The sequence below is a fragment of the Phoenix dactylifera genome, chromosome 7, assembly GCF_051530095.1.
Source record: "Phoenix dactylifera cultivar Ajwa chromosome 7, Ajwa_hap1_PhDact_Kaust_v1.1, whole genome shotgun sequence".
Classification (NCBI taxonomy): domain Eukaryota; kingdom Viridiplantae; phylum Streptophyta; class Magnoliopsida; order Arecales; family Arecaceae; genus Phoenix; species Phoenix dactylifera.
In genome coordinates this window covers 9,602,269-9,627,807 of record NC_143196.1, presented here as the reverse complement: position 1 = coordinate 9,627,807, position 25,539 = coordinate 9,602,269, and the positions used below count along the sequence as shown (strand labels likewise).

Below are 25,539 nucleotides of genomic sequence, written 5' to 3'. Positions count from 1 at the left end.
ATAGTGAAATTCCCAAGAGGTCTTGGGGAGTGGATGTAGGTGCTGGGGTGCACTGAACCACTATATGTTTGTTGTGTTTGTGATGCTTTTTGTCATTGTCTAACTTGCTCACTTACTTACTTAGATAAATTGCTTGCTTAACTCTTATCCGCGCATCCTTTAGTTGCAAGCATATTCAATTTACTTAATCAAGTCTCACTCAATAAATCAAACTGTTGCTAAGTTTAAATTTCACTGTGCATCTATACAACTTAGCATAATTAATTGAAAAGTGTTAGAAGTAGCCTAAAAGTTTTAAAAGACCCAATTCACCCCCCCTCTTGGGTTGTATCCACTGGGCAACACAAAGTTTCTTGGGCGAGGTCGGTTGTTGTTCTGTGCTAGTTGGTCTGGCTATTTCCGCATGTTGGGTTAGGAATTGGCTCCCTACAGGAGCAAGTTCTACACCATCATTGATAAGGCTTGCACCTATTGCATGAGCCGATTGAATTCAACAGATACAGCTACAGGTATATACTGAGAAGGATAAGAATTTGGACCATGCAGAGAGCCATGTGATGGGTTGAGCGTCTTATTGAGCTTGTACGTTACTATCTACGTTGTTTTCTCCTTTTGATTTCATGTTTTCCAGATCTCTCCTTGCTTCCCACAAACAATGCCAATCTATTGCTGCCAAAACTCGATATGTAGGTTTGAGGAATACCGATCGATTGGCGTGGAAGGAAGAAGTGGTAATCTACACACGTAAGGAAGATAGAAGGTCGCCAGAGCTAATCCAGCTGGAGAATCTTCGGTAAACCTCTAAATCTAATCAAAAATTGTAGCCCTACCTTATTGGTATTCCTGAAAAGTTTATCCTAATGACATTGACCAAATTTAGTTCTCAAATTTTCATCCCTTTGCAAAGGCATACAACAAACTAATTTTAAACATAATGGCAAAACGAGCCTACATGAGTGATGATAAAAAAAGCCCATAGCATCAAACTGAATTACGATTGTTTCATTTTCAAATATCAGTTAGACTGAAAGAAGGAAATGCAAGCATTGAATGAGAAACAGAGCTACTACCATGCATCTTTTAAGGTAATCTTTTAAACTCAAGCCTTGAAAATTTCTCATCTAGCCTACATGAAGAGCTCATCAATGAACAATTCCAAATGTCCCAATTATGCTGTTACAACAACTCCATTAAGCATCAACCACCTCCCACCAGTTAGCAAAACATACCATGTTTATTTTTACATTTCACAGACACACATCATTGACTTGAGCTCTATTTTCGCAGTGAATTATGTTTCAGTAATCCATAGAGATCCAAATTCCCAAGAGAATTTAGTGAATAAGCCACTATCTCTATCCTTGTTGTTCCCTCCTTGCTTTAGAGACTAAAACGCCATACTCCTTGAAGCAAATGCTTTCATTCGTTGAGCAGAAGGCTACATGCTCTCTAGAAAAATCTGCTCTCATACATACTAATCTTTTCAATCCTCTGCTACATCATGTTCCTTCCTGTAGTCACTTATCTGATATTATGGTGGTAACTGCCACCTCCTTTGACAAGCAAAATTGAGCCATTGAGGAATTCCAAGACCATATGTTGATGTAGACCAATGTTTCTTTTGCTTCTCTTTGAAGTTGTTTTATAACACTGTAGGCTCGATATCACGGGCGGAACATAGATGTATTTCCTATGTCCTGCAAAGGCAAGCGTCTGGGAAAATTTTTCTGTGAATTCTTAAAGCGGCGGACTAGGGCATGTTTCCCTTTCTCCCTATGCGAATCCAGCAATCTGTGTTGGTGGTGTTTGATCCTATGGAAATCTTGATTCAATGTCTTTGAACGGGTTCCAGTGGATGAAGTCGAAGGATGAAAAAGCTCAACCGTTGTTGATTGGAGCTTGATTTGTAGCTCCGACATCTGTTTCTGTAGCTCAGTCACCTTGTGCTCAGAGGCGTATGCTCTTTGTTTCCACTCCAGCATCTGCAAAACCACACCATCCTCATAAATTGTTTAGAGGCATAGAAATGAAATTTGAGCAGATCAAGCCAAAAATCCAGTGACGACTAATCAGGCTGTGCACAATTTAATAAAGCATGATTGAGACTGATTTCTATTTTAGTTCATTTCGTACTTGAAAAAAATGGCAAAAACAAATATTCATGAGATGAAGGAAAACCTTACTTGGCTTTGAATGGAGCGCATATCAATGTCCGAGGTAATGGCACGGTGTTGCCAGAGTTCTCTGGATGACTGGAGCTCCTCCATTTCCACCCTAACTTGATCCAACATGCCTTGCATCTCGCTCCACTGCTCAGTCTCTACCCTCACCTGCTCCATTATCCTGCCCACCACCTTGCAGTTGCAGCAGTTCCCCGACCCTATCGCAGCCCATCTCTTCTCCTCCACCTGTAGTAATAAATACAACAGTCACGTTCTAAAGAGTACAACTCATAACGAAGAAAAGATGCAATGTTTGAACTATAATGTTGTCATTATCTAGAGCAAGTTTGTTCATCATGTATTATATAGATCAACTAAATCAATGATCGCCACATTGACCATTCAAGTTTCCACAACCCTGTTGAGGTTTAATTTATTGCTTTCCATCTAAAGAGAAAAGGTGTTCACATAGAATATTAATGCATCTTGATTGCAAGTAAGGTACAAGTTATAGATCCTCGTCCTTGGGCATGCTATTCCTGATAACCAAAGACGTGCAACTAGGATTAAATAGTTAGCTCATGTTTGCAGTTCATATAGTGACCTCACTACATGATATGCTGCAAGTTATTTTGGTGCAGGGAGAAGTATCTTCTCGAGAGACCCATTAAGCAATTATCACATATGAACAAATGACATGCAGATAAAGAAACAGACCTACTATCCTATATGAAGAAATTTTTATGAACACCATGCAGAAGATTAGAATACAAAATTTATATTAAAATAATCTACAAAAAATTGAGGTTTACCTTGAGATATATGAGAAGTCACTCGTAATTGTTGTAGGAATATACTGTAGAAGAAAAAAAACACAAGAGTAGCATAGATCTTCGTCTCCTCCTCCTTGATGCACATCTCCTCAATAGAATGGGTGCCTTTTAGGAATAAAGGAACCTTGATGCCTTATGGTTTCATTATAAATAGATATATAGAAATGGAGTAAGGATCTATACCAATTACCATAATGCTAATGGGTAATTACAGAGTCCATTAACCAATCCAGACCTATACAAATACTCACTACACCACACGACTAAGACAATAGGGCTTAAAATAACCATATGAACACAAAACTAATCCATAATCAATGGGAGCCTACTTTATGAAAAATTCTAATATTCTTCTACTTGAGCGGCATTGATTAAAACTTTAACTTTCAAAAAGAATATATTTATTACATATATATATATATATATAGTTCAAAAATGACTCTCGGGCTAATTTCATCTCATGTGGTCACATATGCAAATATCTTGCATGAACATCATCTTAAGTCAAAATCCGGGCCAACAGAACCACTAACATCGAATCATAGCAGTCTTTATATTATCTATTGACATTAGACCTTTCTATGGTTACAAATGTTAGTAATTTCATCGACATGTCTCTCAATGATGTAGTGCATATAGTATGAACTTTGTAACCTTATATGATCAAAACAAAACATACAAGGTTCATCATCAGTCCACTTTATGGTTTCCAATGAAACCCTTTTATACATTCAAATGAAACCTGCTACACTTACAATAGTTTTAAGATTATGTCATAATTTCACATTGATGTCTCAAAATGAATCATGTTATCAATTATAACATAAGCAAAACCTTTATGCTTAATACTTTCATCTAAATAATATTTACAAACAACCATATGCATACAAATATATGATATTCTAATATGAAAATAATGAAAAAATACTCTATTGCATCCAAAAAAATATTTTACCAAGCAATGCTCTCATAACCAAACACATCAAAAGACTCCAATAGGCCCATGTTTTCAATATGCTTAACAAACACATTGGATCTAAGTGTTTTGGTCAAAGGATCTGCCAACATTGCATCAGTCTCTATGTGTTAAATTATAATATCTTCCTTTCAACCAAATCTCTGACTATCAGATATTTTATCTCTATACATTTAGAGTTGACGGAACTCTTTGTTCTTTGAAAAGACACAGCTACACTATTATCACAATAAATCTTAAGTGGTTTCAAGATGAAATCAATAATTATAAGTACTTAATAAAGTTTCTCAACTAGATAGCATGGGTTGCAGCACTGTAACATGCCACAAACTCTGCCTAAATGGTGGAAGATGCCATAAGAGTCTGTTTATACTTTTCCAAAAAATTGCAACTCGAGTCGTTATAAAAATATAAGAAAAATAGATTTCATATCATCCATGCAACCAGCAAAATTAGAATCATAATATCCAGTTACCTCAAAATGATCAAACCTTCTATAAGCCAATATAAACTTTTTGAATTTCTATGAATACCTCATAACCTTATTAGTTGCCTTCCAATGCTCTATACCCGGATTTGCCATATAACTATAAGTACACTAACAACATATGCTATATTCGATCTGGTATAGACTTGTACATATATTAAACTATCTACAACACTAAAAAAGACACAATCTTCATGGATTCTCTTTTTACATCATTTTTAGGATACTTGCTTCTGCTAAATTTAACTCCTTTGACCATAAGTACATCTCGAGGTTTGCAATTATGCATATCAAATCTACTTAGTACACGATTAATGTAAGCTCTCTAAGACAACCCCAATACAACATAGGCTCTATTCATGTAAATCTCAATACCAAGTACAAATGAAGCTTCTCCAACATCCTGCATACCAAAAACCTTAGATAACATATGTTTAGTCTCGTGCAATTACCCAGAGTCATTATTGGCAAGCAAAACATCATCCATATATAAGACAAAAAAGATAAATTTACTCCTACTGATCATAAGAAATATATATTGATTCACTTTATTTTCCACGATTCCAAGAGAACTCACAATTTTATTAAACTTAAGATGTCATTACCCCGGTACCTGCTTAAGATCATAGATTGATTTCTTAAGCCTGCATACCATATGTTCTTTTCCACTCTCAATAAAATCTTCATGTAGAGTTCTTTATCAAGATCACCATTGAGAAAAGCTGTCTTAACATCCATCTAATTAAGCTCTAGGTCAAAATAGGCTACTAGGCCGTGATTACCAGAAAGAATCCCTCCTCTTTTATGTGAAACCTTTTGCAACAAGTCTGGCCTTGTAGCATTCAATATTACCATTAGAGTCTTTCTTGATTTTAAATACCCATTCACATCTTATAGACTTAAACCCTTTAGGTAATGCCACCAAATTTCATACTCCATTTTTAACCATGGAATGCATCTCATCACGTATAACTTCAAGCCACTTATCTGACTAGGGACATCAATAGCCTGATCATATGAGACTGGATCAACCACGTGACTAATGTCATAGTCATTCTCACCTAAATCGAACACATGGACATTAGGAATGGCAGATCTCTTCTCTATGTGATCTCCTTACTAGTATTTAATTAACTGGGTGTAGATATGCTATAATTGGTTCACCTGTTTGCTGTTGCTCTCCTATTGTCCTTCCAACAAGATGAAATATGATCTTTGCTTGGACAATAGAAATAGAAATAATAACCTATCTTTCCTCTAATGTCACCTCTCTAATATAGGAGCATCTACAATCATCCATATCAGACTCTACACCTAGCATGGATAGACTCAATAATCTTTGTACCTCTATTATGACAATAGAATTTGTATTCTTTAAAATTATCTAGATAGTCAATGAAATGATGACGAGTGGCTCTAGATCCAAACTTATTCTCTGATAGATTATAACCCTTGATTTCTGCAGGGCAGCCCCAAATATAAAATTGATTAATATTACATTTCTTGCCAACCCACAACTCAAAATGTGTCTTGGAAACTACCTTACTAGAAACCCTATTCAAGATGTAGATTGTGGTCATTAGGGCCTCAACCTAGAGATATCCTAGTAAATTGTACCCACTCATTATGCTTCCAATCATTTTCTTGAAAGTGTGATTATGCTTCTCAACCATACTATTTTACTCAAGAGTTTTAAGCATAGTGTATTGAGCAACTATCCCACCTGCAATTATTTGGCAAATGGTCCTATTTGTTGGCCAAATTTTTACCATATTGATCATAATATTCACCACCACAATTAGATCTCACCACCTTAATTATCTTTACTATACTGCTTTCAACCACAGTTTTAAAGATCTTAAATTTATTAAGTGTTTTGAATTTTTTTTTAAGAAGATAAATATATCCATAGTGACAAAAGTCATCAATGAAGGTGATAAAATAGCTATTACCACAAATAGAAAGATCTAGGGTCCACTAATATCAATATGAATGAGTTTTAAAAGTTCTTTACTTCATTTGAACTCCTTTCTTTTAGTTTTAACAAATTTGCCCCTAAGATAGTCAACACAATTGTAAAAGTCACAAAAGTTGAGTGAAGGCAGAATTCCATTATCAATTAAACCTTTAGATCATCTCTTTAGAAATGTGACACAATCGATTATGCCACAACATAGAGAGGATTTATTCTTAGCCAATCATCTTTTAGGAATAATACCATCTACACGCATAGTTTTCTCTACTCTAGCTAACTCTTATGCTTAAAACATTCAGATTTCTTATGACCCTTCTTTTTATAGAAGAAGCACTTGAGAAATTTCTTAATAGCAGCTTGTGGACCTTCAAGATTCAAATTTCTATGAATAGAAATTGTGAATTTAACAATCTCATTTGGAACCATTATCCCTTTTCTTATTATGTGGGACCCTTAGGGTGTCACTAATACACCACTTCAGCACTCTCACCTTTTCTCTAAGATTTTTTTCTTCCTCTTGAACACAAACATAAATAAGTTCAGTCACATTCCATTTATCCCGCTATGCGTTAAATGTAGTTTTAAGTTGACTAAATTATGCAAAAAGAGAATTAAGAGCTTGATGGACAAGAAAATATTAGAGATGAAGATCTCAAGACTACTAAGCTTGGATGTACTATACTCTAATTTCATGATGTAAGCCCTAACACCACCAATACCTTCATACCTCATATTGATTAATCTATCTATTAGCTCTCTAGCCTCAGTCTTATTAGATTCTATATGCCTCTTACTTATGGCATCAAAGAATTGCTTAGCATTATCATTGTCAAGTATAGCATTTAGAATAAAATCAGATATAGACCTTTTTATGATCATTAGTCTAAGACAATCAACTCTCTCCCACTTTTTATTAGCAGCTTTTTATTTTGGAGTACTCTCACTAATAAGCTGAGATAGAGAATCATCACGTAGTGCAATATCCAAATCCATCAAATCCAACACTAGCTCAATATCATATTTCCGTCCTTTGTAGTTTGTTCCAGTCAGAGTTTTAATAGTAGTAGTAGTGTTATTCACAACAAAGGTGCTAACTGCAAAATAACCTTTGTATAATTAATGGACAAATATAGGCAGCCAATATGCTTGAAAATACTTATAAGTATTATTGCAAAAAAAAAAATATTTATGCACTTAAAGTGCTCTCTCTAATATATAGTGGAATCAACTAGTAATGTATCATCAATTTTTGGAGGTCCATCTATTTTGGCAGAATGGATCTCTAGACTACGCACACTCACTGGTCAAAAATATTCCACTTCAGAATTATAACACATAATAAACCTCCTCTGGGTGGATAATTATTGCAATAATTCAACAACACGTCTCAATCCTTTGAAATACTAAAATAGAGAGATCCTGAAAATCTCAGTGAATAGGTCACTTTGGTTCATTCATTGAAATCCACAACTCTCCAAATCAAGAATCAACCAACCATGCCCATAAATCCATTCATGAACCTTGATGCACCAATAACATGCAAGCTATCAAGAATTAACATGACTCTCAATTCCTTAAAACACCAAACAGAGGCATGCTACAAATCTCAATAAATAGGCCACTTTGGTGGTCACCATCCATTGAAATTGCCAACCCTCCAAATTAGGGATCAACCATCCATGACCATAAATCCATTCATTAATCTTGATGCACCAATAACATGCATTCTATCAAAAATTAACATGACTCTCAATCTTTTGAAACACCAAACATAGGGATCCTACAAATCTCAGTGAATAGGCCACTTTGTTTGTCACCGCCTATTGAAACCAACCACCCTCCAGATTAAGAATTAACTAGTCATGTCCATAAATCCATTCATTAACCTTAATGCACTAAAAGCATTAAAATTATCAAATATGCCGTTACTCAAAATATATCATTATTAAAACCAAATGTGAGAGTGCACAAAATTTACAATAGCATATTTAAGAACTTTTATCTATTGAAATTATATTATAGGGACCATAATGCAATTATCAAAGGATCTTTATAGATTTATTATGGGGACAAAATAATGATCAAGGGAACTTTATGTAATAAAGTTCTATTATAGGGATCAAAATGCAATTATCCAGGGACCTTTATAGTATAAAACACTTATTCAAGGACTAAATCTTGATTTTTTTATTTATTATTATTTATTTATCTTTGGGCTAATTGGGTTTGGATTTTGGGTCAAAACTTAATAACCCTTTCTTCTTCCTCTCAATCGGGCAGAGCAAAAGTGGGCCAAAATCGAGAGCCTCTTATGCCTAATCTTAGCCTGATGGCCGCCAAAGATCCCTCTTTGATGAACCGCTAGCCTCTATCCATTCATCAATAGCCGGCATCCCGTCATTGAGGGGTAAAACTGCTGGTAAAATCAGAATCTGATGATTCCCCTCTTTCAGAAAAATTGGATTCCTACGGCCCCAATCGGCAGGAAACCAACTGCTACCGGCCCTTAAAGCCCGATGCCGACGTTGTTGGTTATCGGCATCAAGTCCACCTATATTGGATTTTTTTTTTTCTTCTCCTTGAGTCCAGATGGAAAAAAGGGGACATGACGTTCAACATGACGACCCGCCGGAAATTGCTGTCCGCCCACCCAGGTAGCAACTAGAGAGTCATCCTATCACCACAATAGGATGAGGAGAAGGGCACGACAACAAGAAAACCATAAGCATCATTGTTTCTCTTCTTCTTGATGTTTCTTTTTTTCTCAATTCGGATAGAGAAAAAAGGCATCCCTTGGACGTCCGATGTGGTGGCTTGACAAGGCTCACCGTCGGCCTATCCCAAACAGCTAGAGATCCATCGTGCTACCATGATAGAAGGAGGGCATGAAGGTGGAAGAACTATAGCTATACCATCATGCTCCTTCTTCTTTTCTTTCTTACGCCCCTTTATCTCTTTTTTTTAATTATTATTTCGATTGTAATCTTCTACAAAATTCAATTCTCACACCGAATATAAGATTTATTTATGGACACCACATAGGAGATTAGAATACAAAAAATCGAGGTATATCTTGAGATCCTTGAGAAGCCATTGATAATCATTGTAGTAGTATCTTGGAAAAATTAAATATAAGAATAGGGCAGATTTTCCTCTCCTCCTCCTCCTTAATGCCTGCCTCTTCAATCGAATAAGTATCACCTTCGAATATAGAAATTTTGATGCTCTAAGGTTTCACCGCAAATAGATATATATAAAAATAGAATAGGGACCTAGCCCAATAAGTATAATGTTAATGGGTCCATCCATTAAAGAGCTCATTAATCAATCCAGAACTATACTAATACTCGCTACACCACATAACTAAGACAGTAGGACCCAAAATAATCATATGACCACAAAATTAATTCTAGGCTCTTTAAATGTTCATTTGAATGACAAGTTAGCCCGTATAACACGTACTACAATAATAAAAGTAGTCCATAATCAACGAAACCATCTTATGAGAAATTCCAATACTATATCCTAATAATCTGTTCAAGTATGACAGGAAGCGATTTAGATTGCTATATATAGAGATTGCAATAGAAGATTGCATAGAGAGTGGACAGGGCATGGGCATAGGATCTCATCCACAGGCCCCATTATCCATGCGTGCTACATATGGCGATCTAAAGCGCTTCAAAAAAGATGATTTGCTATTGCAAATTAAATTATGAGAAGAAAAGCAAGTTACACTGGCACCATGTTTTTTGTTTTAAAAAATATGATTTCGACATTGATAGTCAGAGGATAAAAAAGGGTGGTGAAACTATGAATGCCAGCGCAGGGACCATACCAACTACGAGTCGATCAGAGGCAACCCATGCCAAAATTTAAACGTAAAGAGAGCACTAAATGACCACATGTAATGCATCCAAGGCTTTCCACACGAGAGGCAACATTTACTCTCCTGGAGAGTGCATCGTTTGGGGAATTATGAGCCTGAGCAATGGTAGGTCACACAGAGGCGTCGGGCAGTACTGGTATAGTTGCTGACAGCTGACAGAGAATGCCACATCTGTCTCAGCCAATCAAAGGAATCACTTTCATCTCATACAAACCTTAGCACGAAGCGTAACGCTTGGCTCAATTCTTTTTGTTTTCTTGATGGAAGTCTTGAATATCAATTCAAGCAAGTGCAAACTCCACCAACCTCAGGGGACAAAATCTGAGCCAAGTTCCAAGCTGCCGATGAAATAAGTAAACCCAGACATTGCTCAAGAATTACATGCCCATGCATGCGCGTGCCATCGGCAAGCCAGCCTGGCACGTATAACTAAGATGTATATAAATGCATTACGTAAAATATCACAAATATAGTGTATTGGTAAACTAAATCCAGTTTTTAACAGAAGTAAGAATTAGTGACATTTTGGGAAATTATCCCTTCAACCACCTGCTACTTGCATCTCGTTGAAGCTTTTTTTTTTTTTCTTCTACTGCACAATCATGACTAACGTGAGGGACGATTTGTTACCAAAAGAGGGAAAAAGTCCCGAAGCTAGTATGATCAGCCTGATTTCAACCCAAGGTCAGTTGGGGCCCATCAGTAATGTTCAGTAATGTGCACTTATTGTGAACCATCTTCAGGCCGGCAACCTGCCCAATGTGCATTCATAACTGGCACAGAAAAATAATTTTAGACCATGGTCCACACAAAATTCCTGTCACACCATTATGAACTTTTCTGGAAAGATCGCAAGCCAACAAATATTTAGAAGCCCAACTGCTGTTACTAATCATCTGAATCCCAAAAAACAAATCCAAATCCAAAATCTTTTATTTTAGTTATAGATTCCCCAAGATAATCTGCGTATTTATTGGACTCAAGGACTGGAGTGACAATAACGACTAATTAAGTCCAGGAACTCTTTGATGATTTCGTAGAATCTCAAAGCTTCAATATGTTTTTTTTTTTTTTCCCTTCCAAACGGTGGAGACGGCTGCCATGTCTGAGTAATGCAGGGTCATCTCTACATGTCATACCTTTTAAGGCCTCGTGTAACAGATTTTCACTTGCACAAGTTTCAGTGCTCACTTGATTACTAAACCAGAAAACTTTTTCATTTTTTTTTATTTTTCAGTCCACTTGATCATATACTCTTCCACTTGAGACACTTGCCCAAAAAGAACAAGGGCCTGAGCTCAGGTTGCCAAACTTTTTAGGCCTAGGACAGCCCAAGGGCCCCAACCAACTTGTCACCCAAAGTATTATTTTTTGTGGCAATGAGGGCTGAGCCATGGCCCATTAGCACCTGGATGGAAAAGCTTCGGAGCCACTTCAGACTTATTTTATGCCGTGGAATAGTTGACCAGGGTAACTAAGTCAACGACATCCACATGCCAAAGCCTTCTAAATTTAAAACATTCGCGGTATATTATTTGATAAAGAAATTTAAATTAAGCAGTTTTGAATTGTTTGTACCTGCTGCTGCTGCGGCTGTTGCTGGTAGTGGTTGTGTGCCTTTTCTGCCATTTCCGTATAATCGATCACTCTTTGGCCACTGGTCTTCACGCTGTCGCTGCTGCCGGCGGAGTGAGAGTAGTAGAAGTTAGTAGAAAGCAAGCACCCGTACTCCTCTATCCTCTCCCACATCCCTTTGGACAACCCCTCCATTCTTGTCTTCAGCATCTCCATCTTCTGTTTCCCAATCCAAAAGAAAGACAAGAAAAACAAAATTATAGTAAGAATTATTACCAAAAAAAAAATCAAAAACTGCAGAGAGCAGCATTACATCGGGAAACCGGCAACGACGATCGGATTGGAGAGGAGAGTTTTTGTTATCGTATTTCTCTTCGGCAGCGATCTCTCGGATTTCCCTAACGCTGGTCTCATCCGGCATCTTCTCCAGCCGCCGCCGGAGGACTGATGCTTGCCGGTCGAAGTTACGCCGGCAGCTCCTCGGCAGCTCCCTGAAGCTCTCAATGCCTCTCCTCCTACCACTCCTTTCCAGCTGCAACTCCTCCAGCTTCTCCTCCAGCTCCTCGATCTCCTCCTCCAACGCTGCCTCCACGCTCTCACTCCCATTAATCTTGTTCCTCCCCTGATCAAAACGACAGGAAGTTTTCAAATAATAAAGAACGGAAGAGATCTCAGAACCCAGGTTATATATAGATTGAAATGAGTACCGAAATGAGGGTCTCCATGGCGGATCTCAAGGCGGCCTCCATCTGAGATCGATTCCTCTCCAGCTTCCGCAGCGCCATAGCCCTCTCCATCCGAAGAAAGTTGCACTCCGCCCGGAGGATCTCCGCCTGGAATCTCCACCTCTCCTCCCCGGAGTCCCCGCCGCTCTCGCCCGACAAGGCCGCAACCTCCACCCTCGCCCTCCGCTCGGAATGACCACCAGAGAGCGACCTCTCCTCGTCTAGAAGAGCTCCCAAGTTCCTGCCGGACCCCGGCGGTAACCTCGTCGTCGGCCGCACCTTAGACGCCGGCGCCTTTGGGGGCCCGGACAGCCTGGACCGCCGTGGCAGATGGATGATCCTCGGCGTCGGCACCGGCGGCGGATGCCACTTGCCTCGCCTCGTCGCCATCGCTTTCCGCAAGTGGAAAGAAAAGAAGCGATCTTCCGGGAAGTGGGTTTCGAAATGAAAAGGACGGGGAAAGCGAGAGTTGGAGGAGAAAATGGCCGGAGAAAAGATCACAGAGAGGGAGGGCCAAGGCGCGTGTCTCCTTTTCTGGGAAAAGAAGACGATTTTAAAAGGATCTCAACCGCACTTCCCATGATGGACGCATCACCCCCATTTTCAATCATGTCCATCCATCGACGATCCAATGATTGACACGTCCAATCGTTGGGCCCATCAAATCAACGTCCGGTGATCGACAAAATGCCGATCATGGGAAGCGCGGTGTCATCGTGATTAAAGAAATGGTGTAGGGGCAAATTCGGAAGCATCGAAGGTTCATGATCGTGTCTCGGTACTTCATGCAGGGTCCAGTGGACGTGCGCACTGCATCGGCTAATGAGGTATTGACACGTGGCAATAAGGCAACGACCCGGAACCTTAAGATTCGCGCTCCCTCTCCCGCTTGTTGTTTTGCCGCAGGGGGAGGGGGCAGCAATTAATGGTATGGTATCCGTGCCGTGGAAGGCTGTTCGTTAATTAACCATTCATTTCAAACTGGAAGGAAAGTAAGAAGTAAAGAGTATGTGATATATTTACCAAAAATGGGTATAAGATGTTATTTGGGTTTTAAGATAAATATGGCCATTTGGTTCAACATCTGTCCGCGGCGTTCTCTCGATCGGCACGAGATGCTTGTGCTGGTCACGGTGAAGCCGAGGCAGCTTTAATTACTTAATAAATGGGAGAGCCATTCAAATCGGAGGAGGAGAGATGATGACTAGTAAAATTGTACGCAGTTATTGCATTTAAAAACTAGGCTATCCGAGTTCCAAAGAGGAGTGTACTGTACCTGACGATAGAACACTTTACCCGAGTGCCACATGTCGAGTGGCCAATGTCCCCTTATGGAATAAAAATTCTCTGAAGCGCGAATCTGGGAAGATAATATGAAACGGGCTTTTTTTTTTTTTTTAGCATCCACCTTAAAATGAAAATTCAAGAGCCTAAAAGATTGTACTTTTCATACCAATAATATCCATCCATTTTATTATTGAAAAATAGAATCGTTCCAATAAAATCCAAGCATGTGCAGAGAGAGACCGTGAGACTGATTGTCTGCTCGGATCGTTCTTCCTTATCAAACTATTTCTCTTTTATCAATAAGAATTTTTTTCTCTAAATCTTTTTTCCCTCTTTTCAGCCCCTCTCTTTCTTAGTATCTTTGCACCTAAGAGTTGATGAAATTCAAGAAATCGCATGTAAATAACTTCATATCTTAGGTGAAGCTAGAAAGTTCTCATCATAATTTTCTATTGTTAATTTTTTTTTCTCTCCTTTTCTCATTATTTATACTAGGAAAAAGTTGGTAGACTTGAGAGATAAGATTTCAAGTCCTAGTACAACCAATCCTATTCAAGATGCGGAATTCCCTGCACCAAAGACTATGGTATTAGTTGAATTAGTTTCTATGTTTCATCTCTTACTTGTTATGCTCAATTATATTGCACTACATATGCAGATATTCACATATTATCTAATGCATAGTACATATTCAGATATTTCACATATATACCAAGCTAAAATAATATAATGAGAAGGATTGCATGCGCAATTTTTTTTTGTTAAAGATCTTATTATTTATTGACACATGTTCAAAAATTCATTGATATACACGCTTAGGCCCTATTTAGTGGAGCTTTTGGTGGGTCAGAAAGTAATTTCTGACCCTCCAAAAGTACTTTTGGATGGAATAGGGGGTGTTTGATAAAAAAATTGGAAAGCTATTTTAGCTCTGCTAGAAAGCTAAAGCCCTGTTTGAGAGAGCTGTTAGCAGTAGAACTTTTGAATGTAAAGCTGTTGGAAGTAAAACTTTCTGGAGTAGAGCTTTTATAAAAAGTTGTTTGCTATTTCGTAACTACATTTCTAAAGTCATGTGGCACTTTAACATGTGTTTGGTAAATAAACTGAAAAAGTACTTTTGTATGACAAAATTACTATAAAGGACATTGCATAGTATATACAACAGAGCATAATAAAATATAACATATATTAATACATACATATATGATATATTGTAATATTACTGCAATTAATATAATATTATTATAATATAGTAATATAACATTGTATACTATAGCATAATAATTTAATATAAGATTAAATTACTTAACATAACATATCAATGTATTATGATATAATGTAATATAATATTATATTTATAGTATAATACAATAATAATGGTACAAAATATTATAATTATTAGCATACATTAATTTTTATAATATAACATAATATTAAATTATTTAACATAACATATTAATGTATTATGATATAATGTAATGTAATATTATATTTATAGTATAATACAATAATAGGAAATAAGAATATCTTTTCTTACACAGAAGGAAGTTTGATTCATAGCTAGAATTTTTTGTTAGGGCTCCGACAGATTTTTAGGTTTATAAAGAGACAAAGTATGTAATTGTTATATTTTATTATGGGTATTTAGATAAAAAAATAGCTTTCCGACAATGCCCAAAATAGCTTTTTCGGAAAGCTCCAAAATAGAGCTTCTCCCAAAAAGCTAATTTTAGCTTTGTGAAAAAGCTAAAACAGCTTTTCAAAATTTTTATTAAATATTTTTTTCATCCAAAAGTGCTTTGGAGGGTCAGAAAGTGCTTTTTAGCCCTCCAAAGCTTCTCCAAATAGGGCCTAAAACAGGTTCTTAGGAGAAAATTCAAAATGGAGCTTTTTAAAAAAAACACTGTTAGTACATGTTGGAAAGCTATTTTGATTTATAATTTTTTTTGATCAAAATACCCATGATAAAATATTATAATTATAAAAAAATATCTCTTTATATTTATTAATATATAATGATAATAATTATAATATTTTATACCTATATTATTGCATTATACTATAAATATAATATTATATAATATTATATCATAATAAATTGATATGTTATATTATATAATATCAAATTATGTTACATTATTATGTTATAGTATACCATATTATATTACTATATTATAATAATATTATATTACACTGCAGTAATATTATACTATATAATATATTTATGTATTTTATATTTTATTATGCTCTGTTGTATAATACTATGCAATATTCTTTATGATCATTTTGTTATACCAAAAGTACTTTCGTAATTTATTTACCAAACACATATTAAAGTTTCATAGCACTTTAAAAATATAGTTACCAAACAGCAAATAACTTTTTATGAAAGCTCTACTTCTGAAAGCTTTACTACCAACAGCTCTGTCAAATGGGACCTTAGTATTGTGAATATAGACAAATTATTGGTTAAGTTCATTGTAATCCGTTAAGCACTACTTTTGCATGTGTTAGTATAATTTTTTTTAATTTGGAGGACTTGACATGTTTTTTTTTTTTGAATTATTTGATGTTCGTAGATATCTATTCAAGATGAAAGTTCACTGCAAAAGATGAAGCCAAAAGTTGGTATGGTGTTTACTTCAAACAAGAAACATATAAATTTTATAACTTATATGTGAGGAGAGTTAGTTTTAGTGTTCACAAGGGTCACCATAGGAGCAAAAAAGATGGAAGCAGAAGTTTTTTGTGTAATAAAGAAGGTACTCATGGTGAATTCAAAATTGACCATAAGAATTTTTGGATTGCGAGTAACATTATTGTTGATCGTAATCATACTCTTACAAGTCCTAACAAGCCATATATGTGAAGGTCGCATCACAAACTACTACCAGTTCTTATGATGGTCATAGATCAGATGGAAAAAATTATAGAGTAAATCCTCCATAAACTTACAATTTTTTTGTTGAAGGATCCCAAGGTGCTGAACATGTCGAGTTTGCAAGAGTTGAGTACTCTAATTATTTGCGTACAAAGAGAATGAGACAATTTAAGGTTGGAGATGCACAAATTCTCTTTTGGTAGTTAGAAGATCCCTCATTTTATTATGCTATACAAGTCAATGAAATGGGGAGAGTACTAATTTCTTTCGAGCAAATGGGAGATCAATTATGGACTTTGCATATTTGGGGATGTGGTTTCATTTGACACTACTTTTAATGATGAACAAATATGAAATGTCTTTTGCTGCACTTCTTAGTATTAATCATCACAAGCAAATGGTCGTGTTTGGGGCAACTTTATTATTTGATGAAACAGTTGACTCATTTGTTTAGTTATTTTGAACTTTTTTGGTTGCAATGTCCAGAAAACAACCCAAAACATTCTCCATAGATTAGTGTGCTACCATATTTAAGTCTATCTAAATAGTCCTACCCAATACATGCCACCATCTTGTTTATGGCATATATTTTGAAATACAGTAAAAAAATCTTTCACATATATTCTAGTCATCCTTGATTCCAAATGAAGTTCAAAACTTGCATATATGAATGCCATTCTATGGAGTATTTTTAATCACAATGGAAATCTTAGTTAAAAAATATAAACTCGAGAAAAATGGATGGATAAATGAAATATATGAATTAAGTGAGAAATGGGCTTTAGTATATCGTCGACGGACCTTTTGTGCTGATATGAAAATACAATGAAGCAAAAGTATGAACGGTCACTTCAAAAGCTTTTTTTCAATATCTCTTTCAGTATCTATATAAAAGTACAAAGAAAGCAGTAAGTCTATTTTGAGAGAAGAAATTATATGAAGATTGTAAGCCAAGACAAACAAAATTAGTTGTCTATGTCTGTGGACTGCCTATGTTAATTGAAGCCACTGAAAATATACAAGGCATGTTTATATTGAATTCGAAGAGGAGTTCAAGAGCAAACTTGCATGCCTTTGTGAACGTATAGGATGCGAGGCTAGCAAGTACACTTGTAAGATTACTCTACTAGATGGTTGTTATCCTAGTTTTTTAGAATTTATATTAATTCACTTGTTATCTTACTTAAATATAATTATTTAAAATTTGAGCATATAGGCACTTTATGTTTGCATGCACCGAATGTTCTTCATTATAACAATTTTTTCATTTTCCTTCTTGAGATATAGTAAAATGATAGGCTAATTATGCAAAGGATGGAGCAATCATATCATAATCAAGCCTCCACTTGTTACGAAAGGTCCAACCACTAAAAGGATGAATAGTGAACTTGAGAAATGGAGGAAAAAGAACAAACAAGCTATACCAAAAGGAGATACAAGTAAGTGAGGTTGATTGATAATCAATGAACTATAATACTTATACTTAATATGTCAAAGGGAATATTATAACTTGTTAAGTGTGCTAATAACTTATTAACATCTATATGGTACGAGAAGCTAATGATGTTTTGAATTCAACGACTATTAATGAGTCATTAATTGTTCCTTCATATAGCTACGAGAGTATGATATTGAACCATTCAATATCTATGCTACTCGAGAATATTGTTCCTTCTCAAGAATTATCTATTCTTTCACAAGAGCATATAACACCTTATAGTGAGTGTTCTATCAATATCCATGCTCCAAGTGTGCAAGAAAATAGGAACGATTTGGTCAATTAGACTCCTCAAACATATCCATATCCATGTCTAGATGCTTCAGTGCCTTGTCATCTTGACTAGCATATGGTACAAGAATCGTAGAACTTTGGTGTTAGTTGATATCCCTTATTAATGTATATCATGGTAATAGATGTATTTTGCAGCATTTTGTAGTTCACAGTCCACAGTAATTGGTGCCTAGCATGCTAAACTTTGATGTTAATACAAGTATTTAGCTAGAAGTCTTTACTTAAATCAATATTCATATTTTTTAAAAGTTTTAAATGATCTAGTGAAACTATCTACTAGAGCTCACTAAGTTTTTTTTGCTTTGTAGGTAATTGATTGAAAAGAGATCATAGCTTGGATTGTGTATACCATTTTTTGTTCATTAGAAACTTTTTATTATAAACATCTCTCCATTTTTGGCACTTTTACATTTATTACTATGAGATGAATTTATCTTTGAATCATTGAGAATCTATCTACCAAACTTAGGCTGTATCATGCTAATAAAAAATTTACTCAGGATGGGCAACAACCCCTCTTTCATAGATCATATATTTGCCTTAAAGGCATGCATAAGAAGATTGTTAAATGGTTGTAGACCTATAATTAGCTTAAATGGGTGCCATCTGAAGAGAACTAGAGGAATAACTATTGGCAGCTGCTTGAGGAGCAAGAAATAATGATACCTTTTCCATAGTATGGACAATGGTTAAGGCTGAAAACAAGAAACTTGGATTTGTTTTATTACTAACCTCTTGGGAGATATAGAAACATTGGAAGAAAAGGAGTGGACCTTTATGCCAGATACCAGAAGGTGGGGTTTAAAATCTTAGTTTCTTATCTAACTTTATTATATTAGCCTCTCTAATCATAATGTCTCGTACAAATCACACCATTCTTTATTGGTTTAATGTGTAATCTTTTTCCAGATATTACTTTAAACTTTTAACTCCATCATGCCAATTACTGGCATAGATTTTATGTGAGACATTTACATGCTAATTTTAAAAAGTTGTATAGGGGAAGAACTTTAAAGATATACTATATGCAACTGCAAGGGTTTGTATTGCACATGAATTTTGTATGAAGATGAAAGCAGTGGTAGATTAGATCCAAATGCAGTAAAGTGGCTTCTTAGATAAGAATTATCTTTATGGTGCGAACATGCATTTAGTATTAGACCAAACTATGGCATGATTTTGAATGACATCTATAAATCATCAATAGCTACATCATGAATGCTAGAGTAAAACCAATTATTACAATGCTAGAGACCATAAGAATATTACTCATGAAAAGATTCTAGGTGAAAAAATAAGGTATGATGAAGTATGGAGAACATATATATCCTAAAATTTAGAAGAAACTAGAGCTACAAAGTTGAATGACATGGAATTCCATATAACATGGGCGGTGGTAGTAGTTTTGAGGTAGACTACCAAGATGGTACCTTTGTGGTTGACTTAGAGAGAAGAATATGTAGGTATAGAAAGTTTGACCTGACTGGAATATTTTGCTGTCATGCAATTATATCAATTATGTTCTCAAGAAAAGAGGTGAAAAATTTTGTGGATGGCTAGTATTCCAAGAAGATGTTCTTGAAAGCCTATGAACCAATTACTAAACTAGAGCCTAGAATGAAAAAGCAAGCTATGTGGTGGGATTGGTGCTAAATGGGGGAGATCTAGGAAGGAAACATCTTCAACATGCAAAGAAAAGGGGATAGTTCTAAGAAATGGAATAATTTGTAGGGCGAAAAACATAAATGTAAAACCATTATCTTATATTTTAAGTGTTGATTAAATCATCCAATCTAATTATGCTTTGTATCCAATTTCAAGGTGGAGTAGCAAACAAGAACATGCTACCATCAATATCAATGAACCTAAGGTACATTGAGTCATCTTGTATTTTGCCATATTTTCTTCTTGCTTGGATATGCATTGCTTAATATTTTGCTACACTAACTTGGGCTTTGAGCTCTTAATGTACCTCCACCTAGTATCATGGACCTGAAAATAATCCAAAAGTGCATCCCTAGTAGCATACTACTACAAGCACCCTAAGAAAATCACCTACATAACAAAACTATTTTGGTCTTGTTAGTATACTAGTAGTGCCAACCCTCTTTTCCCAAATTGATGATGCACATCGAGCAAATTATACATGAATGGGGCAACATGTCATGACAAGTACCGAGTTACAGAAAGTAGCTTTAACTACAAACTTTAGGAGTTAGACTCAAGTAAATCTAGCCTCAAACTCTAGCTCTAACCAACAATCTTATAAACCATCTTGGAGAATTTGATACATCAAACACTATGTTGTAGACAATTTTGGTAGAATCTTATTCTGTCGTCTCTTTATTGATATGGTATATATAGTGTTTCTTTTTGTGATATTTTTTGATTTGTGGTGGCTACAATGTCTTATGCGATGTAGTTTTTTATGATTTTTTGGTTTGTACATGACTATATGGTCCCCAATATTATATTAAACATAAAAATACTAGTGGAAGTATTTTGAATGGCTTCTAGTTGCTACATATGAACTTTATGGATGAGTTTATCGTTGCAACAGCTTTCTAATTGGTGTATGTGAATGGTTGTTGCTGTAATAGGATTGTTTTATGGTGCCTAATACTAAATTGTTGAATGATTATGCTCAATTTAGTGTTGTGTCTAAAGCACACTTAGTGTTGAGTTTTTGTAATAGAGTGGTATGTGTTGAATACTTTTGTGTTACGTTTAAAGCACAACTGATACATAAAATTATAGTGGCCTATCAGTCTTTATAGTAGTTTTAAGTATCAATTGTAGCATCCAATTTGGAATATATTGATTGAATTATGGATTAATAAATTGTAGAGTGGTATGTGATGAGTTTAAAGCTCAGTTTTGTGCCAGTCTTGTGCCACTCTATCTGGTTCAAATTTAGTGCCAATTTCTACCGACAATCATTCTAATATTCTTTACTGCTCCCTAGTGTTTAATGCTACAAAGTGATAAGTAACTAAAAAATAATGGTTAAACAATTTTTATAGTGGTTTTAAGGATCAACTACAGTATCCAAGTTGGAATATCTTGAGTAAATCTCGGATTAACAAAATTGGATTCATTAATGACTGAAATGTGATTTTATGATATTAAAAATTGTTGCCCAGATAGACAACCCAAGAGGGGGGGTGAATTGGGTTTTAAAATAATTTAGATATTTAAAATGTTGTGGATGACTAATTAAAACTATTGCAAGTTGTTTAATTAAATGCTATGTGCTGTGAGTGATAAGAGAGGAAGAAGAAGAGAGACAATCAAACACAAACACCAAGTTTTATAGTGGTTCGGAGCTAACCCTTGCTCCTACGTCCACTCCCCAAGTCTCACTTGGGAATTCACTATAACTCCCTTGGATTACAGCCGGTTGTTTTCCAAGCTCACAAACAAACTTGTTGTTTTACGAGCTCACAACGAACTCGGTCGGTTTTTCCAGGCTCACCGACTAGAACCACCCCGATTGTTTTCCCGGGATCACAATCAAACCCTTACACACGTTGGTTTTAATAACTAGGCTCACCAACTAACCTCTATACCCTTGATTCAATCCCCCGATTGAATCAAGCAAATACAAGTTGTAAATAAAATAGACAAACAGAAAAACAAGCTTCTCAAAAGCAGATGAAAGACAATATAATCTAAAAAGAGTTTAGAAGCCCTCAAACGCTTTTAAGTTGGAGAAGAGGAATGGCTTCTTAAACTTCGGTCTCCTCTTGAATGTGTAGTTGACTTGAATGCAGGAGGAGCTTCTTTAATTGCTGGGAAGATGTAGGTGGATGCAGTAAATGCAGATCTTTCCTTTTTCTCGTTGAAGAACAAGTTGCAGAGTTGAATGCTTGAATACTTGGAGTGGAATGGTTGTTGTCTACCTTGCTACAGTCCTCTGTGGCTATTTAAACCAACCCCCACGGAAACTAGCCATTAGAGAGCTTTTTCTGCCCGTTCTGCACACTCTGTACAGTCTGACAATATGTCCGTTGGTGGGTTGGAGTCGACTCGCGCGATCAGGAGTCGACTCGTCTGTAGCGGAAGTCGACTCATACTTTTCCGGAGTCGACTCTGCAACTGTTCCAGATTTGAATTAAAGTTGCCTTCGCGACTGGGAGTCGACTCGTCTTGACCCAGAGTCGACTCGCCAACTTCTGGAGCTGACTTGGCTTTCTCGGAGTCGGCTCATCCCATGGAGTCCGTGGATCTATTTTTGAATTTGGTCCACTCGAGTCGACTCGTCAATCCGGGGAGTCGACTCGGCGCTCAGAGCCCGAACTCCCTATCTTCTGTCTTTTTGGCTCGTCCAGTCTTGGGGTCGACTCGAGCTTCCTCGGAGTCGACTCGGCTCTCAGTTTCCGAAACTTGGTCTTCTGCCCATTTGATGTGAAGCTGCCTTGGAGTCGACTCTAGCTGTCTGGGAGTCGACTCGAATCTCAGAGGCAGTAACTTGGTCTTCTGTCTTCTTTGTGGTCGCGGAGTCTCGGAATCGACTCGCGTAATGCGGGAGTCGACTCGAATCTCAGAGTCCAGAATCTGCCCTCTGACTTTTTCTTTGTGTACTGCTGAGAGTCGACTCTTGCTGTCTTTGGAGTCGACCTGCCAACCATCGGAGTCGACTCGCGTTCCACTGGAGTCGACTCGAATCTCAGACCCGAAAACTGCTCTCTAACTTTTTCTTTGTATTCCTCTTGGAGTCGACTCTTACTACCCTGGAGTCGACTCGGTGAACATCGGAGTCGACTCGCACACTTCGGGAGTCGACTCGTTGACAGGTTCTGAGTTGAAGCTTTCTGTTCGTCTGTCTGTTCCCAGTCGGAGTCGACTCGTACTGATCCGGAGTCGACTCGAGCTCGTGCCAGTGAACTTGATACGCTTGGCATCGACTCGTGATACTCTGGAGTCGACTCGAGTCTCAGACTTTGGTTCAAGCTGACTTCTTAACTTATCCAAAAATTATGAACCAAGTCTTGAGACACTTAGACAAGATTTTCACTGAAACACTTAATTGAATTCATTAGTAAACAAGAAATATACTCAAATGCTTTGAGCTCATCAAAATCAAATAGGGTTTTAATCAATCACTCCACAATCTCCCCCTTTTTGATGATGACAAAATATTGAGTATATGTAAAGTGAATTGCACAATAAACAATCAAATAAAATCCATAAATGAATTCAAATGTCTGGTAATTCAATTTATCCAAGCTTGAAAGGAGTGAAACAATAAATTTCGGAGTTAAAGCTCTCCCTTTCATTTGGAATTATATAAGCCTTCATATCATGCATTCAATTGTTTGGCTTATATATAATTAATGATTTAGCTTTCTTAAAATTTCAGATTCTCCCCCTCAACATATGCATTCTACTTTGTTTTGATTCTTTGAATTTCCTTTTAATGCTTTGAAGTTTTTGAACTGAAATTTTGGTTTTTAGAGGAAAAATCTGTCAATTTGTTCTTGAGTAGGATTCAGCTAATCTCCGAATATCCCTTGAATAGATTCTGGAGATTACTCCATTAGGAGCCCCAAAAGAGAGATAATAAGCCTCGAGGTACCGAATCCACTTAGAACAAATTTGTGTGTTTTAAGAGTTTATCTTTTTATTGATTTCTATTGATTTCTTTTACATATTTTATACATATTTTTTCTTTTACATATTTTATACATATTTCTCCCCCTTTTACATATTTTATACATATTTCTCCCCCTTTTTGTCATCATATCAAAAAGGAGGTAAACAGAACACACAATCAAACATAGATCAAAAGGCACATTATTGAAGAAAAATGCGGCTACTCATTGTATTAATTTGTATGTAAGTACATTTCAGAATACAATAAGTAACGTAAAGCAATACATGTCAAAGCAAAATACAAAAAGTAGCTACGGTCTCCTCGAGGATGTAGGTCCTCCTCTCGAGAATGTATCTCCTCCTCTCGAGGATGTGACTCCTCCTCTCGAGGATGTGGCTCCTCCTCTCGAGGATGTATCTCCTCGAGGCATGCGCTCCACGAGTGATTGGACCGCATTGGTCACGTTCTCTAGCTGGCGAATGATGGCCTGGATGGCCCTGCTCTGTGTCGTATCCAGCTCGAGTACTGACTTCTGCAGTCCGTCCAGCTTGTCGATGAGCACATTCGACAAGCGCTCGGCCCCTGCGGTGGTGGTGGACATGTCACGGCCGATGTCGTCCCGCATCCGTCGAGTGGTGCTCGTGACCTCACTCATGCTGTGGAACTGGGCCTGTATCAAGGTCCTCATGTTGTATATCTCTTGCCGCACCTCAGCCGTCATGTCTGTCACGGCTGTCAGGGAAGGGACCAATGCGGAAGATGTGGGCGCAGGAGAGGGAGTAGGCACCGAACCTCGGAGCTCCCGAAGCAACTCATCCCTCAGATCTCGGACTATCTCTTGCCGCAGCTCCCGGAGCTGCTCAGAATCAATGCGGACCTCCATGGATGGTGGAGCCGAGGAGGAGGGTCCGGCGGAGGTGGTAGGAGCAGGAGTGGATGGAAGATCTGGTAAGTCTGGAAAGTCAGAGTCTGGCTTAGGACTGGGGGAAGGTCTGGTGGTCTGTATGGTGAGGGAAGACTTCCTAACCCAGATCCCCTCTCTCTTCCGAAACCCCATCCTGTGTAGGGTCTCTGCACGCGTGCGATCAGTCCATCGCAATGCGCGAAAGGGTTCCCCCTCAGGAATGGGAATCTCGTACTCCCTAAACAGAAGAGTGAATATCATGCCGTATGGGAGGGTGAGCCTAGGTCTATCTAGGGGCTCACACAGATACCTATAGATGAGTTTGGGGAAGTTGATTGGAGTGTCCTGAAGAATATAAAACATCAGAGCTAGGTCTCTCTCATTTACAAAATCAAATCTCCCTGTCTTAGGAAAGATGGACCTAGACAATATACTCAAGAGGATCCGCACCTCAATC

At 36.9% G+C, this 25,539-nt stretch overlaps 1 protein-coding gene across 1 annotated transcript; it reads right to left on the bottom strand.

The window, feature by feature from the left end:
* Positions 1-1,078: 1,078 nt before the first annotated feature.
* Positions 1,079-13,167, bottom strand: LOC103715736 (uncharacterized). Its single transcript, XM_008803473.6, has 5 exons — positions 12,605-13,167; positions 12,211-12,519; positions 11,901-12,116; positions 2,184-2,408; positions 1,079-1,982 (listed from the first exon to the last, which is right to left on the bottom strand). The coding sequence occupies exons 1-5, from the start codon at positions 13,010-13,012 to the stop codon at positions 1,665-1,667; spliced, it is 1,476 nt and encodes a 491-aa protein (XP_008801695.4). The 5' UTR covers positions 13,013-13,167; the 3' UTR covers positions 1,079-1,664.
* Between the last annotated feature and the right edge of the window lie 12,372 nt (positions 13,168-25,539).

Coding starts and splice junctions, on each gene's coding strand:
- LOC103715736 (XM_008803473.6), bottom strand. CDS start 13,012: ATGGCGACGAGGCGAGGCAAGTGGCATCCGCCGCCGGTGCCGACGCCG. Junction 12,520..12,604: donor CCATGGAGACCCTCATTTCG/GTACTCATTTCA, acceptor CGTTTTGATCAG/GGGAGGAACAAGATTAATGG. Junction 2,409..11,900: donor AACAGCCGCAGCAGCAGCAG/GTACAAACAATT, acceptor TTATTACTACAG/GTGGAGGAGAAGAGATGGGC.